At 36.2% G+C, this 14705-nt stretch overlaps 7 protein-coding genes across 7 annotated transcripts; 3 read left to right on the top strand and 4 right to left on the bottom strand.

Moving 5' to 3' along the window:
• Positions 1-1079: 1079 nt before the first annotated feature.
• EV154DRAFT_476825 (aspartate aminotransferase) lies at positions 1080-2732 on the bottom strand (the record flags this gene model as incomplete). The annotated part of the gene is made up of 6 exons (XM_051598065.1): positions 1080-1676; positions 1779-1883; positions 1947-2168; positions 2227-2355; positions 2426-2556; positions 2645-2732. 6 exons carry the CDS (start codon positions 2730-2732, stop codon positions 1080-1082), a joined length of 1272 nt encoding a protein of 423 aa, XP_051462521.1.
• Positions 2733-4714: 1982 nt separating this feature from the next.
• Positions 4715-7262, bottom strand: EV154DRAFT_541732 (Six-hairpin glycosidase-like protein; the record flags this gene model as incomplete). The annotated part of the gene is made up of 14 exons (XM_051604494.1): positions 7221-7262; positions 7090-7144; positions 6955-6984; positions 6842-6887; positions 6710-6777; positions 6597-6650; positions 6495-6528; positions 6352-6435; positions 6082-6276; positions 5889-6031; positions 5669-5832; positions 5466-5599; positions 5220-5402; positions 4715-5160 (listed from the first exon to the last, which is right to left on the bottom strand). The coding sequence occupies exons 4-14, from the start codon at positions 6855-6857 to the stop codon at positions 4715-4717; spliced, it is 1521 nt and encodes a 506-aa protein (XP_051462520.1). The 5' UTR covers positions 6858-6887; positions 6955-6984; positions 7090-7144; positions 7221-7262.
• Positions 7263-7817: 555 nt separating this feature from the next.
• Positions 7818-9319, bottom strand: EV154DRAFT_493500 (uncharacterized protein). Its single transcript, XM_051599812.1, has 5 exons — positions 8873-9319; positions 8635-8805; positions 8511-8578; positions 8207-8438; positions 7818-8133 (listed from the first exon to the last, which is right to left on the bottom strand). Exons 1-5 carry the CDS (start codon positions 9267-9269, stop codon positions 7856-7858), a joined length of 1146 nt encoding a protein of 381 aa, XP_051462519.1. The 5' UTR covers positions 9270-9319; the 3' UTR covers positions 7818-7855.
• Positions 9320-9697: 378 nt separating this feature from the next.
• Positions 9698-11599, top strand: EV154DRAFT_412164 (peptidase family M41-domain-containing protein; the record flags this gene model as incomplete). Its single annotated transcript, XM_051595501.1, has 2 exons — positions 9698-11450; positions 11511-11599. 2 exons carry the CDS (start codon positions 9698-9700, stop codon positions 11597-11599), a joined length of 1842 nt encoding a protein of 613 aa, XP_051462518.1.
• A 1009-nt stretch (positions 11600-12608) lies between these two features.
• Positions 12609-13336, top strand: EV154DRAFT_280398 (uncharacterized protein). Its single transcript, XM_051594751.1, has 3 exons — positions 12609-12789; positions 12854-12933; positions 12989-13336. Exons 1-3 carry the CDS (start codon positions 12750-12752, stop codon positions 13223-13225), a joined length of 357 nt encoding a protein of 118 aa, XP_051462517.1. The 5' UTR covers positions 12609-12749; the 3' UTR covers positions 13226-13336.
• Positions 13337-13510: 174 nt separating this feature from the next.
• Positions 13511-14058, top strand: EV154DRAFT_476820 (uncharacterized protein; the record flags this gene model as incomplete). The annotated part of the gene is made up of 2 exons (XM_051598064.1): positions 13511-13885; positions 13972-14058. 2 exons carry the CDS (start codon positions 13511-13513, stop codon positions 14056-14058), a joined length of 462 nt encoding a protein of 153 aa, XP_051462516.1.
• Positions 14059-14190: 132 nt separating this feature from the next.
• EV154DRAFT_558783 (uncharacterized protein) lies at positions 14191-14666 on the bottom strand (the record flags this gene model as incomplete). Its single annotated transcript, XM_051605510.1, has 2 exons — positions 14191-14447; positions 14510-14666. The coding sequence occupies 2 exons, from the start codon at positions 14664-14666 to the stop codon at positions 14191-14193; spliced, it is 414 nt and encodes a 137-aa protein (XP_051462515.1).
• Positions 14667-14705: the final 39 nt, after the last annotated feature.

The raw sequence follows: 14705 nt of genomic DNA, 5'->3' as shown, positions 1-14705 counted from the left end.
TCACATGTATATCGAAGGGTTAATTAAGAGCAGTAAAAGAGACACAGTGGAACATCGTATACGAATCTCATGACATTGTATTTCGGTGCCCATTTTATTGTACTGAATTTATTATATATGTGTGTATCTACATGTGATTTTAGGTCCATTACCCCACATTGGTGTTACGTTTATTATTATTTTCTCATAAGACGTCAAAAAAATGTAATTTAAAATCCAAGGCGACTATGATAAATTAAGTAAATTATCAGTAATGCCATCAAAATGATGAACATCATCTACATATACCGTAAAACCGTGGTTTGTTGCAACAGTTATAAGAGCCTGATCATTCGATAAAATCAAGTTACACACATCTATTTTAGGAACAATTAGTCTCTACTCATCAGAAACTAAAAAGTATCCATTTGTTTAAACGGACTTGTGTTTTCGGCACAAGATCTGATCATTCGTTATATCTAGTCGAATGAACAGTGTTGTTATTTTGATCTAATTCGCCTATTATATCTCGATCGTAAAAGTCGAGATCAAAACAAAAAGAGATAGAATATGTAGAGCGATATGCTGGAAAACGTCGACGTTGATTACGCGATTTTTTTTTTTTTTTTTAGGTATGTATAAAGCTTGTGGCACATACCTACTATGTAGCATAAAAATATTACTGCGATAATATTTCAGCCTCCAGATTATCCGACACAAAGTCGCACAAGCTTTTATTTTCACACAGCTTTTTTCACACCGTCATCAATTATATCATGGAAAATATTAGAAGAATTGCACTGTTTGTTTTATGCATAACAATGAGGAAATGTTTTTTTGCTCAGGCCAACGTATTTAAGGGGACTTATTTTAATCCGGTAAACCACAATCCGCCAAATAGTATTGGGCAGTTTCAAATTATGCCTGCAAAATCCCACATGAAAGTCCCTTAAATCACATGAGATAATGTACATCTTCCCAGCTTTAAATTTTAAGTTTTGATGTTTCGGATTAAAACCGACTAATTTTAATATCAATAACGATGAGGTATTTGGTGCGATAAAATAAAAAAATAAAATAAAAAATCCTTATAAAAACATTTAGTCCTTGGTGACGTTGTGAATAGCTTCAGCAAGATACTTGACGTTAGCAGATGAGATACCAGCCATGGAGATTCTACCATCTTGGGTCAAATAGACGTGCCAGTCATTCTTAATGTTGTTGACTTGTTCGGGAGTCATACCGGAGAAACAGAACATACCGATTTGGTCAGTGATGTGGTTCCAGCTCTTTTGAGAGTTGAAATCGTTCTCGAGGTGACCCTTAAGTTGATCTCTCATGGTGATAATACGATCGGCCATAGTCTTAACTTCACCTAACCATTCTTGCTTTAATTCGTTGTTGTTCAAAACAGTGCTGACAATGTGAGCACCATGAATGGGAGGGTTAGAGTACATGGGACGGATGATAATCTTGAGTTGAGAATCAACGCGTGCCTTTTCAGCTTCGTCAGCACAGACGACAGAGAAAGAACCGACACGCTCACCATAGAGACCCATGTTCTTGGCGAAAGATTGAGCTAAAACAACTTGATGTCCTTCGTCAACAAACTTACGGAGGGCATAGGCATCGCGAGAACAATCACCAGAGGCAAAACCTTGATAGGCCATATCGAAGAAAGGGAAATGTCCACGTTCCTATTATTAGCCCTTAGTTTGATGATCCTTTTTTTTTTTTTCAATTGATACATCCATTGTTGTACAAGAATGAGTCAATCCATCATATTGAATAATTCTTACCTTCATGACCTTGGAGATTTGATCCCATTGTTCCTTGGTAGGGTCAACACCAGTAGGGTTATGTGCACAAGCATGGAGCAAGACAATAGTGTTCTTGGGGGCTTTCTATAAACAAATCGCAAATAAACATTAGATTCCAATTGCAAACCAAAACAAAGAACAACTTACGTGAAGGTCTTCCAACATACCGTCAATGTTGAGACCGTTGGTTTGCTTATCGAAGTAAGTATATTTCTCCAAGTTAAGACCAGCATTCTTCATGATAGGGATATGGTTTCCCCAGGTAGGGTTGGGAACAACAACGTTCTTGGCGTGAGGGAACCAAGCGTTGAAGAATTCCGCACCCATACGGAGAGCACCGGTACCAGAGATGGATTGAGCGATAGCAAGCTAATTAAAGTAATAAGTAACCAGAAACCTTTTTTCTCGACGTACCAAATACACTTACTCTGTTTTCCTTGATAGCAGGGCTATCCTCACCGTAAGCAAGAGCACCGGCAGCCTTGGTGAAACTAGGAACACCAGTAATACCAGCATATTCCTTGTCCATGTTTTGGTCAATCATGTATCTCTCGGCCTAAAGGAGAATAAATTTTTTTTTTGATGAGTCACTAATAATTCTCACACCACCTTTTTAAGAAACGTACCTTCTTGACAGAGTTTAAAACATAAGGCTTACCACCATCATCACGATAAGCACCAACACCCAAGTTCATCTTGCTGGGAGAGACATCCTTCTTGAAAGCCTCGGAGACACCCAAAATAGCATCAGGAGGACCTACATATTGAAAAACGCGGGGAAATGGTAAATAAACAGCATTTTTTTTTCAGTCCCGATATTAACGTGGATCGTATTTAATTTTTACCTTGAGGAACAGCGTTCCAGGTAGAAATGAAGGCACGAGAAGCCATTTGGGTGGGCTTGACAGAAGCACGGGTGATGGATGAAAGCATAATTGATAAAAGAAATATTCTTCGAACGAGGAAAAAAAAAAAAAAAAAAAAGGAAAAAGAAACGAGAGTAAAAAAGGAGATCCAAAAATCAGGGATTATATACGGGTATCCGTACTGAGTGGAAATTCGGCACGCCACACGTTGGTTTAATTTTATCACTGCTTCAGCCGATACTTTGGTTGAAATATTCAAAATTTTGGTGCCTGGAATACCAATGTATGTTTATTATCCGTTAGCCTGTCTATAGTAACCAAATTGTTGTCAGTAGTATAAAGCACATGCTTAACTATATCACTTGTTTGTTTTGAGTACGTGTTGAAGAAGCTTTGGTATTTCAACAACAAAAAAGAAAGAACTGAAACAGTCTTCGCATACCCTTATTAATATTAATACAATAGTAAAACTGGTAAATAAGAGTTGCCTTCGTTAGACTTGTATTTGACTGTGTGAAGCGTGTCATAAACTGGGGCATGGGCCTATTTTAGGTGATTGGTTACACTTAATGTATAGTAGTTATCTTTTTTTGTAGATCAACGATATTTGAATACCTGTATGAAGCTGCTATTCTATGTGGTGATTTAACAATATTTAACGACCTCCACCCGTAGAGCAACCTCCGTGCAAATGATAAAACTCTGATTTTCGATGTCACACAAACGTTTATAATCCAGTTACGTTTCCTTCCGGAACAGCTTGATTGAACAAAAAGATCTAATTATTACTAATACTACGTTGACAGCTAGATAAAAAAGTCACTGATGTTCTAGAAGTGATTATAAAATCGCATGGTTTTTTTTCCCAAATATTAGCCCGTGGTTTCCCTGTTCTTTGTCCAAGTCGAAAAGAAGCTTCCTTAATTGTTTCTTAACCTGCAACTTTAGATCGGAGACTGTATAAAATTATAAATCTTTAATTCAACACGAAAAAGAAAATCAAAACGCTCTCCTGGTGTTCCGATAAAGCCCAACTTCCTTGATTGCGAAAACGGTTAGCATGGGATTTCACATTTTCATGTACTCCAAATCTTCTTATATCAGGAAATCAACAAGCCTGTTCATAACTCATATAAGATCTTCAAATATACATTTTAAATGTCGTAGCTAACGGCGATTGATAAGATGAAGCTTGATTAAGGCACTATTGGGTGTCGATGCCGCAGGTAGGCACGGAACCATTTTTTTTATGTCTCACGTGCTACAAATTAAAAGTCAATTTTCAGAATTGACCCGCTTTTTGCAGCAGAAGGATAAAGAAGCATTGGTCAAAAGATTGATTATTTGTTGTATGTTGTAAAATATGTATATCCTGGTTTATTATTAATGACTAATTTTTTAGTATGAAGCTATATAACTTATCTTATCGAAATGGTCAATATAGATATAAGCTTGAAACCTCTACTTCAGTTCAATTTATCAGAGTTTCTCACGGCCCTTCTCATCCAGTTGCCGATGTTTGTCTGTCTTTAAATTCGAGTAAACTTTAGTCATTCAAATGCCTATTTCTGACAAGCTCAAAAGTTGACAATGATATATACAAATATTTTAATGCATACCCTTTAAACACACTTTAAAGGAAAAAAATCAATAACTAAAACCCAGCCTCTAATTTTTCTTACTCGATTTTTCCTTCAAACAGTAGTTATTAGTCTTGATGTAACTCGAAATAATGAGTTTGTATGATCCAAGCCCCCATTACAGGAGGTTATATTTTCTTGCATTTATCTATCAACTTTAATGTCACCATAATTATTATCACGTGAATTATTCTTGAATTCTACAGTTCTCGAATACTAAGCAAAGGCCTACTCCTTTTCAGTCTGTTCTTTACGAAACTCACTCATAAAAAAAAATACTTGGCTTTTAATGTTAACTATTTGGAACGAGAAGTAATTCATGCATAATCAAAGTTTATTTATTTTTACAGTTAAAACGGGTTCGTATGTATCATACTTGAAAATAGAATTGGCGTAATTTATCAATCGCTTATATCTTTTCTTTTTTTATGGCAGACCCATCTTGACTTGCTACCAAGGTAGTTTCAGACACATGAGACTCATCAATACCAAGCTGCTGGACCATAATTTCCTCAATATCGCTATTGATTTTGTTCTTTTCAATCTTATTTTGACGATGTCGGATAAACAGGAATGCGAAGAGGGATATGATGAATAAGATAGGTAACACCACAGCCAGTGCAATTCCCCATGATGGGAATCCAGCAGAAGGTTCTTCATCGCTAGGCGAGTCTGGTTTATCATTGTTTGTTGTATCTCTTTTAGGAATATAGTATGGATCATCTGCGCTAAACATGATTTGATAGGCTAATAAATTTTGATATGGTGCGTTGTAATCTAGCGCTACTTCTGTCTGCGACCAGTCTAAAAGAGCATCCGCAAAAGAATCATTTCGGCTAGGGCCTCCAACCAGAGCTAAAATAAGAAGCGGGTTAATATATATATCAGGGATGAGATTAATAATGATATATTACCCCCGTAGATCACATGTGATTTGCTTCTGTCAGTGGGATTAGAAATGGCTTGAGCTAGCGAGGCGAATCCACTGGCCGGTGCAGAATGAGGATATTTTGGCGAATTGGATCGTTCCCCGACTATATAGTTTTGCTCAATTGGGTTTTTACCAAACACATAATCAAGTTGACTTTTAGCAAGATCTATTCAAATGAATCAGTATATGAGTTTTAGTCATAAAATGACCGAGTAATGTAAATATATACCTTCATAACGCTTGATCTTTTCTAAAATTGGGCCTTTATCATTAGAAGTTTCCGAAAGAGGTCGCAACACGTTTGTGGAATAAGATAGTAATAAATGACTTGCACTCATGGCATTTTGATTACTGTTAGCATCACTATGAGATAATAATAGTATTAGTACATGCCTTTGCATCGCATATTCGAATGAAAACAAAAAAAAATACCTATAAAAGTCCCAAAACAATAAACCACCATTTGTTTTGTTTACTCCTGTACCGCTTACAAGGCCATCGAGATAAATTTCTGCATCAACTCTTCTTGCAAGTGCCTCGGTTTGATCAGAACTGTTGAGCATGAGCTCCGCAAATAATACATACAAAGCACCCCACTAAGCGTATACAACTTTAGCATGGATTTTCTTTTTCTTTATAAAACAACATATACCTTATTATCCCAATCAAGAGGTTCAATATGGCTACTAGCACCAGGGCTGGATTTGTAAATTTCAAGAGATTGTTGGAGATATGTTTCGTCTTCGGTGGCTCTATATAAAGCCAATCCTGATAGCAACAAGTCATCCAAATATGCTAGAAAAATATTAGATCATGAGCCGAAACAATATCGATTTATTTCATACCTGTACTCGCATAAGCGCCTAGAATTGTAGGTACGGATGACTGATATCGAGAATAAGGGACTATGCTATGAGACGAGTTATACAACTGAGTGGCATGCATGAGTAATATATCTGCATAGGCGGCATCTTCTTCAACACCAGCTTTACTTTGGGCCAAATTATTAAAAAATGCTGATGCACTTGCAAATGCTGTTGCTAAAATAAATCGGATACTTCAGTATTTTTTTTCCCTTGCTTATTAAACCGCAAACATGTGCATATATATTTTACCTGCCATAGATGCAGCATCTGTACCAAAATGAGTTTCGTTTATTTGGTAACAAGGTCGTGGGATTGGTATTCCAGAATCAGGACCTATTATTAAATTTGAGTTATTTTGCATTTTACAACATTTTAACAATGAAACAACGTACCAAAATAATCGTTATCAATTTTGACATTACCCACCTAACGGAATAAATGTATAAGCATATACATCTTGTGTGATTTTATCAAAATTCTGTTTATTAACTTACCTGTACAATTAAGGTTGAAGGTTCTGGATGGGCTTTTATCAGCCAATCTGTAGCCTATTATGCCACGAATTTAGTCATATAATCAATGTATACACTTTTTTTTTTCTACTTACCCATTTAATTTGAGTACGCAAATAATCTGTTTGATTTGCCATATGGTATCCTTCAATATAGTCGGATCCTATTAAAAAATTAAGTTAGAGTTAAATTTAGATGATGATTATAAATAGCAGTATTTCATTTACCTCCCCAACTTAACATAAATACTGCGTAACTTAATGGATAAGTGAACTATATAAATGATTATGTTAATAAACTATTAAATTTCATTATATATAAGCTATTCACGATTTATTACCTTCAAGTAATCACCGGCATCATAATACCCCTATTAAAAAAAAAAAAACGGAGCTACAATTAATATCTAATTCTGGGGAAAATAAAATAAAATAAAAACCCTTTCATTCTTTGGGTATGCACAAATAATACTTACGCCTGTAAGATCCAAATTGACATCTGACCCATCTGTTAATGCTGAATCATAACGCCTACATATAAAGAAAAAGATGATGAATAAAAAAGGTTCTTCTAAAAAAAAAATAAAGGAAGAAAAGAGGTATTCACCAGGAAACTCGGTGATTGGCGGGTAACTTTCCAGATCTCTGGGCTTCATAAAATAATATAGAATGATTAAGGAGTTTGACATATTCAGGACTCGGTATTTGAACTGTAGGAGACAGTGCGCGGTGATTAGATAATGCATTAACAAAATGACAATATAAAACGAATATAAGGCTAATGATTGAAAACATCCTTGACATTAGGGAGTAAGCTTTTTTTCTTTTTAAATAGTATAATGTATTGAGGAGTGAATAGGTTTTTTTTTTTTTTTTTACAGATTCTGGAAATAGTCCTTCAAAAATAGAGAAATTAAGAAGAATAAAATTAAAAATGAAAGAGAAAGAAAGGACTTTTTTCGATCGATATTGAACCATGCTTTATATATATGTGAGAGCTCTTCATCATGTTTTATTTTAGTTAAATGATGGAACTTCATAATCACTAAACACATATAACAATCAAATATTTGATATATAATATGCAATGCCGATTCCGAATGATTTTTTTTTTCATCTGGATGGTATGTTAGTAAGCCCAGTACCACGATAATTCTATAATTAAATAATGTCACCATCAAAAAAAAAGAACAACATGCTGTCTCTATTAATAAAAATGAGGATGCCGTTTTATTATTATTATTATTTCTTAAGATTGATCTTTTGCATTGTATCAATCCATAGTGCTTCATTATTATTGTCTTTTCCATTGACCGAAACACTGGGTAATGTCTGTTGATGTTCATTTGCCCAATATGTGCCACTATCACCTACATCCTTTGACAAACAAAGAAAGAGAGGTGTTCGACATCCTTCTTTGGGTGATAACATGATGTAATGAAAGATTCTGGACACAAGTGGCAAATTAAATACAGTAGTAGTCGAAAATAATTTGGTTCGAACTGTACCGGGATGATAGGCTAAAAAGGGAACCCAAACGGGGTTATTAAATATTTTGGCCCCCCCATTTACTTACATATCTTGTTGTCTTACCATAAATTTTAACTGGTGTCGTTTTGGCTAAACGTGGTACGAGCTGAGCAATGCAGGATTTACTATAGGCATAATGATCAAGTCCATTCAAACCATACTTTTTCGATGGGACACTCAGATCTAAATCGTTGACAGTGTATAATGTAGAACTTGATGCGAACAATACTCGACCGGATTTAGGGCTAATATAGGGTAACAAGAGTCGAGTCAAAAGCATAGGAGATAAAAAGTTCTTTGTTTTTATTTTGGCATACAAAGAAATCAGTCAATTGGTAATTTATCGTTGTTGATGAGAATGACTTACTGTTTGACACTGGGATTCAAATCCGTCATCAGTCATTTTATAATCTGTATTCATTATACCTGCATTATCTTTTAAACAAAATATCGTCAGATTTATAAAAAGAATCGTTTATCACACAACATACTAATCAGTAACTGAATGTTCTTTTTAGGAACCTTTAACTGAATCTGATCTACAAAATCTCGAACAGATTGATAGTTTGTCAGGTCTAAATGTATGGATGATATCTTATCTGAGCTTGTTGCTTTTTGTAAAGAATCAATAACGGCCTCGCATGACTTTACGGAATGGGTGCCTAGCAATTAATGTTCATATAATGTGTGAGTGGCTGTGTGTAACATTACACCACTTTTTAAAAGTACCAATAATCACATGAAATCCAGCGTCAAGCAAACCTCTACATATTTCTAATCCAATTCCAGAGTCACCTCCTGTGATAACAGCTATCGACCCATCGTTTTTGGACCCAAGTGCTAACGTATCCACGTGACTCTCATTCATGCTTCGTGTTGAAGAACTCTTGAATAAACCTCGTTGACAGAGGGTGATATAAATCGTTTCGACAACGCCAATAAAATAAACTTTTAAAAAAGTAGGTATCCAAGTCCATTGGTGAATGTCGAGATTAACCGCCTCTAAAAACCCATCGGCATGCGATGATGGTTGTAATTGACTCGCAGCAAGGTTTAATTGTTTAAGCTTTTCCCGGAGAAAGTAGGCTCCAAATGAAATACTGAAACTGACCAGTAATAAGAACATTTTGTTTGGTATTTTGAATAAACAATCGTCGATTGCCCATGCTATGTCCCTCCCACCAAGTGAAATGTCCCGACAAATTCCCAAAATAACCCCGCTAATCTTTTTTTTTTCCAAATGTCTGTTTATTATGCAACCCTTTTTTTATTAGTTTCTTGAATCCAATGTTTAATCGGTTATCTTTGTTAAAAAACAAGTGTCCATCTTCTTTGCTTCAGAGATATCCACTGAAAAATATCTATCGATCCTATGCAACCAACCCTCAAACTCCAAAAGGATTTGAAAACTTTTTCAACAATGGCAGTGGTGGTAGTAAAGCCAAGATACCACCACCCAACCCAAAGAATTCACCTAAACCACCGGATCCCAACGGTTTAAAAACTCTGGCACCTGTCATAGCCAGTACCGTCTTTTTATGGTATGCTCTTGGCATGGGTTCCAATAGTAATTACCATGAAGTCACTTATCAAGAATTCAAGGCAAATTTATTGGATAAAGGATTGGTTCGAGAATTGAATGTAATCAACAATAGTTATGTGCAAGTTCATCTTTTACCTGAAGCAAGATCTTTTTTAGCAGAAGATCCCAATACAGTGTACTATTTCAGTATAGGCTCGGTCGAAAATTTTGAACGACAATTAGAAAAAACCCAAGATAAGCTGGGTATACCTGATAGCGAGAGAATTCCTGTTTCATATCATCGAGAGGGGAATTTGACTAACGCACTGGTTCAGTTGGTACCTACACTCATGTTGATTGGCTTCTTTGTCTATATGGGTCGTCGAGCGGGTGGAGGTATGGGTGGCCAAGGTGGAATCTTTGGTATAGGGAAAAGCAAAGCCAAATTATTTAATAAGGAAACCGATGTTCAAATCAAGTTCAAGGATGTTGCGGGTGCAGATGAAGCTAAAGAAGAAATTATGGAGTTTGTTAAATTTCTAAAAGACCCACAGCGCTTTGAAAGATTGGGCGCTACCATCCCCAAAGGTGCCATCTTATCAGGACCTCCTGGTACTGGTAAAACATTGATGGCAAAGGCAACTGCCGGTGAAGCCAATGTGCCTTTTCTCAGTGTCTCGGGTTCAGAGTTTATAGAAATGTTTGTAGGTGTAGGATCCTCTCGTGTGAGAGATCTGTTTGAGACGGCCAAGAAAAATGCTCCTTGCATTATCTTTATTGACGAAATTGATGCTATTGGTAAAGCCAGAGGAAAAGGAGGTCATTTTACCGGTGGTAATGATGAAAGAGAAAGCACGCTGAATCAACTCTTGGTGGAACTAGATGGATTTAATTCAAGTGATCATGTTGTTGTATTAGCAGGTACAAACAGACCTGATGTCTTGGACCCTGCATTATTACGCCCTGGAAGATTTGACAGACATATTGTGATTGATAAACCTGATATCATTGGTCGTGCTGATATCTTTAAGGTTCATCTAAAACCTATCAAGCTTAACCCTAAATTAGATGTACCTGCTTTAGCCCATAAATTAGCTTCATTGACAGGTGGTTTTGCAGGTGCAGATATTCATAACGTTTGTAACGAAGCTGCTTTAATTGCTGCACGTAATGGGAAAGATAATGTCAACGAGATTGATTTTGAAGCAGCTATTGAGCGCGTGATTGCCGGTATTGAAAAGAAGTCGCGTGTACTCTCTCCTGAAGAGAAGAAGACGGTAGCTTATCATGAAGCAGGTCATGCTGTAGCAGGTTGGTATCTTAAATACGCTGAGCCTTTAATCAAAGTTTCGATTATTCCACGTGGTAGCAGTGCCTTAGGTTATGCTCAGTATTTGCCTAAGGATCAATATCTATACTCAAAACTTCAATTGATGGATCGCATGTGTGTCGCATTAGGAGGCAGAGTATCTGAGAGCATGTTTTTCGAGTCTATCACAACAGGCGCTCAAAACGATTTACAGAAAGTGACCAAGATGGCTTATTCACAAGTCAGTATCTTTGGTATGAATCCAACCATTGGACCCATGTCCTATCAACAAGACAGTAACGAACCTCAGTTCCAGAAACCTTATTCAGAGAAAACGGGTTCCTTAATTGATGATGAGGCAAGAAGCTTGGTGACAGAAGCGCTCGATAGAACCACCAAATTATTAACCGAGAAGAAGTCTGATATTGAAAAAGTCGCCCAATTGCTCATGACCAAGGAGATTCTGACTAAGCAAGGTAAAATAACATTACATGCTTTAACTTCACTTTTACTTAACAATTCATTTGTCTTTCCAGATATGGAAAAACTTTTAGGCAAGAGACCTTATGAAACTGAAATGTCACCAATAGAAAAAGCAATCAAAGAGAATGAAGATAAAGAATAAAATCCCTGATTAGAATAATTTTTATTGTTAAATATAATAAATGGTCTATAATTGCAATATTGTATCCCTTAAAATAATAAAACAATCAAATTAGCTCCTTCCTAATTTAAATAAGCAGACAAGGTTTCCTCTGCGGCAACCTCAATATATCCAGGATTTTCATTTTTTCATTTGAGAATTGACTTTCTCTTGTTCAAGCAATTCCAGATATCATGGTAACTGACCTAACGGTGAGACTTACAACCATAGCTGTCGGCTTTCTTCAACATGTCAACTCAAATTTTACGAGGAGTATTAGAATGATGAGTCAATTACTGTAAGATCTCATGCAAAAGAGGAAGAGTGCGGATATCATTCAAAAAACGACCAGGAACGTCTGGTTGGTATGATCCTTTTCGATGATAAGCTCATAGAACTCGGTATGAGCATAAAAACTTCCAACACGACGGCTTTTTTAATTCATTGGCGTACTTCTTATCAACCTTGGCTGGCACAAAGTCTACTTGTCTGCTACCTGGGCATACTTATTTGTGTCTCTACCAAATTTTCACACCAGCCATCTACAGTCTAATCACAGTCATTCACATAAAAATCCCAATAAGTTCAATTTTTTAGCCAAATGTTTAAACATTGGTACAGTGTACTCAACAAAAGGAGTTCTTTTGTGGTTATTATTAGTTGTCATAGGTTGTTTGCAGTTGCAAATAGCTAGTAGCATGTGCCTATAGTGAAGCATATTGTGCGATGATCCCATGAAGTTTAGAAAAGATAAGATGCTATGGCACGTCAATCCACGTAAAGCTGTTCTCATATGTTGGTTACTCTTGTAATAAAAGTCCATAATTAAGTTTAGTATACTTCCAATAAAGCCCTTTCAACTGTAAGTATTAATTTAGTTGCTATTACTGTCATTCTGATACTCTTCACTATACAACTTTCGGCTGTGAGTTCTACTTGATACTTTATCTATGATTACATATAAAATAAAATGCTGTAGAGTAATCTAGAACAAGGTTTACGTAGGACGTTGATTTATACAGGCAAATTACCCTGACTTTCGGCAGGCGGAAAAATTATACCCCCGGGAGAGAATACATAAATTATGTCGCGCCTTTTTTTGTTGTTGTTATTTTTCCTTTAAAATAATAACATGGCATCTCAATTCTACTGGAGAGCAGGCAGCATCTTGGGTAATTAGAAGTTTTTTTTAACTTTAATGCAAGGCTAAACAGGCATACTTACTATTGAACTTAGGTGCTTCTGGATTAGCTTTAGGCGCTTTTGGAGCTCACGGACTTGTGAAAGTCGTTGGAGACAACCCCAAGAAACTTAAGGTTAGGAAAAACAAAGCAGAATAAGCCACGAGTGTTAATTTAGATTTTGTGATAGAACTGGGCTATGGCTGCCGAATTTCAAATTATCCAGGGTGTTACACTTTTAGTGTTATCCTCCGTTCCTGCTAGTGTGCGTCGTATTCATCCTGCTGCTGCTCCCTTAATTTTGGGTGGTACTGTTATGTTCAGTGGAGCTATCTATATGTCAACTCTTGATCGTAACAAGTTTCATCTTCTTCCTCCTGCAGGAGGTCTTGCCATGATGGCTGGCTGGGCAGCTCTTTTGTTGTAATAATAAAACATGATGGATCACTTGTGTTAGTCTTGTGATCCGGAGAATGCTAATTCGGAACATGTGCATGGGGAATGGATCATTTATGATTAAGAGGGCATATAAAGCAGTAAGGACGATCAACGATGTGGATGCATTTCGCTTGACGTGTCTGAGCATAAAAAAAAGTGATTTTAACCATTGTTACTGTGATCATGTGGGATTGAAACCTTATTTTGGTTGATGAAACTCAATTTTTTTTTCTCTTTTTCTTTTTCCTTTTCTTCTTTACATAAACCCAAAAAGATGAGTAATCAAAAGATAAACAAAAAGACAGCATGGAAATGGTGGTGGCAAAGCAACAGTAATAACAGTAACAACGACGAAGACAATTACGACTGTGCTTCATCTATCGCCCCTTCTTCACTTATGGTACATCGTTCTATTCACTCCAAAGAGTCTGATGATATTCTATCCACAGCGTCCATCAAAAGTAAACCATGGATATCTCAGAAAAGCACAATTAGCCCAACACAAGATGACAATTATAAACCTACTACACCTTCTTCTTCGTTCTTGCTAAATGTGCCTTCCATCACTTCATCCACAGTACCTGTGATTAATTTCGAACAAGAACAACGCAAGAAGAATTCTGACGTCGAACTATTCTCCGGTATTAAAGTAAAGTTTTTTTTTTTTATTGTCACTATTTCTAAATGTTGTGGCATGATTTTCTCGTTCACTAATCGTTTGTAAACAATAAACAGGCAAAGTTTGGTAAATGGGTCAACCGAGACAAGTGTAACCAACAACAACAACAACAGCAACAACAACAACAACAACAGGATCAGTAATCATTGCCCTTTGATCTTCTTTCCGTCTTTTTCTGAGAATGTTTTTTCTTGAACTCTTTACGACCTTTATCTTGAATATTTCGCCTGTACACACTTATTAATTACTTTTTTTTTTTTTTGCATAATAAAAACTTACAATTGTTCGACCCGAGCTAAAGTGGCTTGATCGGGCTCCTTGTTCACTGCTACAGACGCTTTAATAACATCCACAAGTTTGTCATAACAATCCTGAATATTCTTGGCTTGTGATCTCGTCTTGTCTGAAGTAATGATTAACTCATTCGATTTACTTTTCTTCAATTGTGAGGTATTTTTTAAATTCTCTTTTGCATAATCAGGAATCCAATTTGCTTTAGAAAGTGACAAGCGTAAATCAACCTTTGTACTCACTATCAAGGGTCTCATTAACCACTCCATTCTATTTTTTTAACGAGCATGGTCTTCATTTTACCTTTGTTGACGTTTTGTCCCCCAGGTCCACTACTACGACAGAAGCTAATCGAGACATGATCCTTCGGAATTGCAGCTTGATTAAATGCTTGTTGCCATGCAGTTGCTTCTTTATAAGACCAAGCTTTAGCAGAGTAAAAGCGCCTTAAAACAAACATAGTAAAGAAGAGAAAAGAGCCATGTATATTTTTTTTTTA

Source organism: Mucor mucedo, assembly GCF_025094135.1.
Source record: "Mucor mucedo strain NRRL 3635 chromosome Unknown EV154scaffold_7, whole genome shotgun sequence".
NCBI lineage: Eukaryota > Fungi > Mucoromycota > Mucoromycetes > Mucorales > Mucoraceae > Mucor > Mucor mucedo.
This window is presented reverse-complemented; position numbering and strand designations above follow the sequence as displayed.

Excerpts from the sequence above, each read along its gene's own strand:
- EV154DRAFT_493500 (XM_051599812.1), bottom strand. The coding sequence starts at position 9,269 with ATGTTCTTATTACTGGTCAGTTTCAGTATTTCATTTGGAGCCTACTTT. Across the intron at positions 8,806-8,872 it reads TGGATTTCATGTGATTATTG|GCACCCATTCCGTAAAGTCA; the intron begins GTACTTTTAAAA and ends ATTAATTGCTAG. Across the intron at positions 8,134-8,206 it reads GACACCAGTTAAAATTTATG|CCTATCATCCCGGTACAGTT; the intron begins GTAAGACAACAA and ends TTCCCTTTTTAG.
- EV154DRAFT_280398 (XM_051594751.1), top strand. The coding sequence starts at position 12,750 with ATGGCATCTCAATTCTACTGGAGAGCAGGCAGCATCTTGG. Across the intron at positions 12,790-12,853 it reads GAGAGCAGGCAGCATCTTGG|GTGCTTCTGGATTAGCTTTA; the intron begins GTAATTAGAAGT and ends TATTGAACTTAG. Across the intron at positions 12,934-12,988 it reads ACAACCCCAAGAAACTTAAG|AACTGGGCTATGGCTGCCGA; the intron begins GTTAGGAAAAAC and ends ATTTTGTGATAG.